The following is a 5,899-nucleotide window of genomic DNA, read 5'->3' on the forward strand; positions in this document are numbered from 1 at the left end:
GGTGTATGTGGCTGGCGCCTTAGCCGGTTGAGCTATAGGCGCCGAGCCCTCCCAATCTTTCAATGGCTCCTCATCTGCACTCAGAATAAAACCCAACTTCTTTCTGTGGCCCTTGGGCTCTGTAAGGACTGCTCTGGACTCATTGTCACCATGCTTCCCTGGTCACTGCCCTCTATCCACATCCATTCCTCCACTAAGTTCCTTCTCAGTTCTCATCCTTCTGGCTTCAGCTGAATGCTACCTCCTCCAGCCAGCCTTTCCTGACCACCCTATCCAGATTATGCCCCACCTCACCATTCTCCATTCTACCCCTCATGTGCGTTCTTGAATGTACTCATTAAAACTTGCAATGCCCTTGTTTGCTAGCGGTCTCTCTCACGAGGCTAGAAAGCTACAGGGGAAAGAAAAAGGTGTTATGATCGCTGTTGTGGCCTCAGCTGCACATAGTAGGTGCAGAAGAAACACCGCCCAGGGAACGCAAATGGAGCCTCTGTTCCAGGTTGCCCTGACGTGCTTTGGACCTCTAATGGGGTCACTAGAGGTCAATTCCTAGGCCCAGTTATCCGAGGATACTCCCATGCGTTCTAAATAACACAGGAAGCAGCAGATAAGGGCTGGCATCATTCCTAAAGCATAATCCGAATCAGTCCTGCTGCCCTTTCGGAAGTCCGAGGTGCTCCCAGCAATTGGCTCGCCTCTTGCTCTGGGTTTCACCTGCTCAAGCTTCCCCAGGCAGCATCACCCAGAGTAAGGGAAGAGCTTGGCTCAGCAGAAGAGGAAGCGCCGGCGGAAACCCAAGGGAGGTGCGCGTGTCTGGTGGAGGGGCTACCTCCCTCAGCAGACACACTCGGACAAGCTGAGGCCAGGGGAGAGAAGGACATCTCTTTCACACCCTAGCCCGGGGCAGGGGCGATCAGGAGCAGCGGGAGGAGCCGGGTGCTAGCAGCACCCGAGCTCTGGCTCCCGAGAGTGGCGGACCGGAAACCAAGAAGGCAGGCGGCCTCTCAGGCCTCAACCCTGGCCCGTTGGGCTGCGCCGCCTCGGGGGTCCTGGGGCGAGGCGGGCGAGCTGGACAGACAGCCAGGATTACCAGGGCGGCCAGAGCGAGTCACAGGAGCGCCGGACTCTCCCCTCCGGGTGGCTACACAACGACGTGCACAGCAGGGCCGAGACCTGAAGGGGGCGCCCTAAGGGAGGAGGGCTCTGGTTCTGGATGTCCGGGTGAGGGACCCGGGCAGAGGGAAGGGCAGCCGGCCAGGACCAGGGGTGAGAGTGCGGGGCCTACAGACCGGACTCACCTCGCGACGGGGCAGCCGAGCCTCCGTGTGCCGGAACTTGGACACCTTAAAGCGGTTCATGGCGGCGGGGACTGCGGCGCGCAAAGCTACGAGGAACCGGGTATCAGCTCTCAGGTGCAAGCGAAGCAGCCCGAACTCCCGCTGCCTGTGGCCCCACCCGCAGCCCGCAGCCTGCGGCTACGCCCCGACACAACCTCTGGCCAATCGCCGCCACCTCCAGTCCGCCAGGCCACGCCCCCGCTCCTACACTGCCTCGCGCTGCTGGCCCCGCCTCCAGACCCATAGAGGCAAAGCCGCCCCACCAAGCCACGCCCCCTATAGAAGCCACCGGCAGGCGCGGGTGGGAGGTCACGTGGGTCGCAGCTGTCCGCCCATGCCCCCTGCGGTGCGTGCGTGAGAACTGGAGTTCAACAATCGCTGATTTTACCGGCGCGATTTGCCGCGGGGGGCTTTTCTGTGTACCTCGCACGCCCTCCTCGCACTGTCTCCTCAAGTAGAGAAAGCAGAAATTAATTCCTTTTTAGTGAAGGGAAACTGGTGATCAAGGAGACACCAATTCTAAGTGGGGGAGGATGCAAATCTCTGTTCTAGGGCCTGTGCAAAAGCCTTTGCATCCCACTCACCCTGCTTAGGCTTGGCGGGTTCAGTGAGTGGGTGGGGGCATCCCTTTATTAGGGTTTGTCTTGGCTTGTTCCCTCCGCTTGAGCGTGGGTGGGGCAGCACGTTAGCAAATTAATGAAGTTGATTTACCGATAAGCAGAAGAGGAGAAAGATAAGAGCAGGGAAGAATCCCTTAGAAGACTGTGCTCTGCCCGGCTTAATTCCCAGCAAACCGAGAGAAAAAGGAGACCAGGTTCAGTCCATCTGGGGCGGTTCATTCCACAAGCATTTCTCTTTGCTTTGAAAACTGACTCCATGAATCCAGAATATGCTTTCTGCTTGAAAGACATGTGTTCAGAAGTGTCTGAAAAAGGACTTTGGTCTGAGGACTGCAAATGATTGGTCGCGAATGGCCAGCTGCTTCAAAAGTTCTCTGGCCACAACCCTACTCAGATGACAATCTTAGCTGCGGTGATTCTGAAAATTTGGTCTGGAGATGGGCTCCAAAAGACTCCAAGACACAGGTTCTTTTTTTCTTTACTCACAGGTAAATTGTGAGGACTAAAAGTCTACTTACCATTAACCTACTGATTTATTATTTATTTATTTATTTATTGGAGACAGAGCCTCAAGCTGTCACCCTGGGTAGAGTGCCATGGCATCACAGCTCATAGCAACTTCCAATTCCTGGCCTCAAACGATTCTCTTGCCTCTGCCTCCCAAGTAGCTGGGACTACAGGCGCCGGCCACAACGCCCGGCTATTTTTTGGTTGCAGCCATCATTGTTGTTTGGCGGACCAAGGCTGGATTCGAACCCATCAGCTCAGGTGGATGTGGCTGGTGCCTTAGCTGCTTGAGCCTCAGGCGCTAAGCCCCTACTAAGTGACTTAAGCACAACTTTTTTTTGGAGACAGAGCCTCAAGCTGTTGTCATAAGTAGAGTACTGTAGCATCACAACTCACAGCAACCTCCAACTCCTGGGTTCAAGCGATTCTCCTGCCTCAGCCTCCCAAGTAGCTGGGACTACAGATGCCCTTATTTCTTTTGTGATTAATTTCTCTTTTAACATTATGTCCTCAAGGTACATCTGTGTTGTAGAATGTAACAGGATTTTCTTCGTTTTTAAGGATGGATAATAGTCTGCTGTATATGTACACCCCATGTATCCATCAGTGGACATTTGGCTATTGTGAATAATGCTGCTATGAACATGGTGTACAGATATGTCTTTGAGAGCTGGCTTTCTGAGTATATACCCAGAAGTGGGATTGCTGGATAATATGGTAGTTTTATTTTTAACTTTTGAGGCAATCATACTAGACGTTGTTTTCTAAATAATAATTACTAATAGTTTAGTACCATCCTTTAATTACCGTTTGCATCAACAGTACTTGACATAATTTTCTAGGAAGGGGATGTTTAGACATTATACATTGTGGTCCAAATATAAATCACTTCTACACAAAGATTCATGTAAATCTCTCAAATTTGCTTGGTGTCACTTCATTGTTATCTTTAGGTTTTTATATCTTTATTTTATTTTTCTTGAGACAGACTCACTTTGTTGCCCTGGGTACAGTGTGTGGCATGATGGCTCACAGCAACCTCATACTCTTCAGCTCAAGTGATTCTCTTGCCTCAGCCCCCTCAAGTAGCTGGGACTACAAGGAACCACCACAATGCCTGGCTATTTTTAGAGACAGGGTCTCACTCTTGGTCAGGCTGGTATTGAACTTGTGAGCTCAAGCAAGCCACTCATCTCGGCCTCCCAGAGTGCTGGAATTATAGGTGTGAAGCACTGCACCTGGCCACTATATTTTTATTTTATTTTATTGTTATTTTTATTTATTTATTTTTTTTGTAGAGACAGTTTCACTTATAGCCCTCCATAGAGTGCTGTAATGTCACAGCTCACAGCAACCTCTAACTTCTGGGCTTAGGTGATTCTCTTGCTTCAGCCTCCCAAGTAGCACCCGCCACAACGCTATTTTTTTGTTGCAGTTTGGCCAGGGGCCAGGTTTGAACCCACCACCCTCGGTATATGGGGCCAGCACCCTACTCACTGAGCCACAGGTGCTGCCCCATTATATTTTTATTTTTAAAGACAGGGTCTTGTTCTGTTGCCCAGGCTGGAACCCAATGGCGTGATCATAGCTCACTGCAGCCTTGAACTCTTGGGCCTTAGTGATCCTCCTACCTTAGCCTTCCCAGTAGGCACATGCCACCATACATGACTAACTTTTTAATATTTTGCAGAGATAGGGTCTCACATTACTTCTTGGCCTTTTGGCTAAGATCAAGTGAGATGGGGGTCTCACTATGTTACCAAGGGTGTTCTTAGACTCCTGGCCTCAAGCAGTGCTCCCACCCCAGCCTCTCAAAGTCCTAGGATTGAAGGCATGAGGCCCATGCCCAGCCTATTTATAGATCTGCCATTATGCCAGATGGGACTAAGGCGGCACTTTCAGAAATTAAGAAAGACATTAATCCCCCAAGGTAACAAATGGACATAACATGGGCTACATCTGGTCCACAGATACTGTCATGGATTTCATGTTTTCGTCTTCCCAAAATTCATATGGTGACTATTACCCAACCACCAAGGGACAACATGAGGATATAGGGCTTTTAGGAGGTAATTAGGTTTAGCTGAGGTCACAAGAGTGAAGCCTTATAATGGGATTAGTGTCCTTACAAAAACATAAAGGGACTAAAATTCACTCTCTCCCACCAAGGAATGTCATGTAAGGACATAACCAGAAAGAGGACTCTCACTAATAACCTCATCATGCTGATACCCTGATCCTGCACTTCCAACTTCTAGAACTGAGAAAAATAAGAGTGTGTTGTTTAAGTCACCCAGTATATGTTTTAATTTTTTAATTAAATCTTACAACATTTAAATAAAACTGGGAAATTTCATTAAAGTTTGGATTTCAGTCTCTTCTGGAAAATGGGAAGCTTTGGCAATGCTGGGTCCACATCCTCACATGGTGACAGTGGCTGCATCTTAGTACCATGTGTCACTGTTATAGCAGGTATCTCCCGCTCGCCACAGTTCCACTGGCCCTTGTCATCTTATACTTGGCTACTCCACTCTTCCCACCAGGCCTTGACACCTAAGTTTGTGACCTCTAACTTTCTCTGCCGTGCTAAGTCATACGACTACTTGGGGGCCTGTTGGAAGCAGAGTAGAAGAAGGTTAGCTTTCCCATTTACTCAGTGGCCAAGCTGAGCTCCATAGCTAGGGAGAGGGAAGGGACAGAGGGATATCAAGGCCCAGAGAGTGACCATCCATCTCACATGTTCCCAAATCCATTCTGGTTGGAGAGAATGATTCCTTTTAGTAGAGAGGTGGGAGCACTACGGCTCCTGCAAACTTCAGCAGAATAAATTACTTTGTGAACAGCAAAGTTGTACTGGAGGGCCTCTGAGATCCCTCCCAGTCCCACAGCCTATGAATTACCAGCTTTGTTTCTCTATACTTCTAGCAATGCAGACAACTCCACTGGTTGTAAGAATGCTGGAAGACATTTCTTTACCCTGAATGGCTGGCTGTCAAATGGCAAGCCAAATTCCAGCAAAACAATGATGTCTAGTTAGGTTGGTGCCTGGTGTGGTAATTTAAATTTCACAGATCCTATTTTCAAGAATAATTAAGAATTTGGTCACGCCTGTAATTTTAGCACTTTGGGGGACCAAGACAGGTGGATAGCTTGAGCTCAAGAGTTCGAAACTAGTCCATGTAACAGTGAGACCCCGTCTCTACTAAAAATAGAAAACCTACCATGGTGAGCACCTGAAATCCCAGCTATTTGAGAGGCTGAGAGAGGAAGATCATTTGAGCCCAAGAATTTGAGATTGATTCGAGCTATGATGCCATATTACTCTAAGGTGACAGAGTAAGACTCTGTCTCCAAAAAAAAGAATATTTAAGAATTTGGTGGCTCGGCACCTATAGCTCAACCGGCTAAGGCGCCAGCCACGTACACCTAAGGTGG

The 5,899-nt window shown here is 49.2% G+C and overlaps 1 protein-coding gene across 1 annotated transcript in view; it reads right to left on the reverse strand.

Moving 5' to 3' along the window:
* Positions 1-1,398, reverse strand: part of LOC100959657 (coronin-7) — a 68,139-nt gene extending 66,741 nt beyond the window's left edge. The window contains exon 1 of the mRNA XM_023513748.1: positions 1,299-1,398. Coding sequence (XP_023369516.1) covers positions 1,299-1,358 — 60 coding nt within the window. The 5' untranslated portion in view covers positions 1,359-1,398. The remainder of the gene's footprint in view (positions 1-1,298) is intronic.
* Between the last annotated feature and the right edge of the window lie 4,501 nt (positions 1,399-5,899).

The sequence above is a fragment of the Otolemur garnettii genome, unplaced genomic scaffold (genome assembly GCF_000181295.1).
Source record: "Otolemur garnettii isolate 467f Iridium unplaced genomic scaffold, OtoGar3 scaffold00044, whole genome shotgun sequence".
Classification (NCBI taxonomy): Eukaryota; Metazoa; Chordata; class Mammalia; order Primates; family Galagidae; genus Otolemur; species Otolemur garnettii.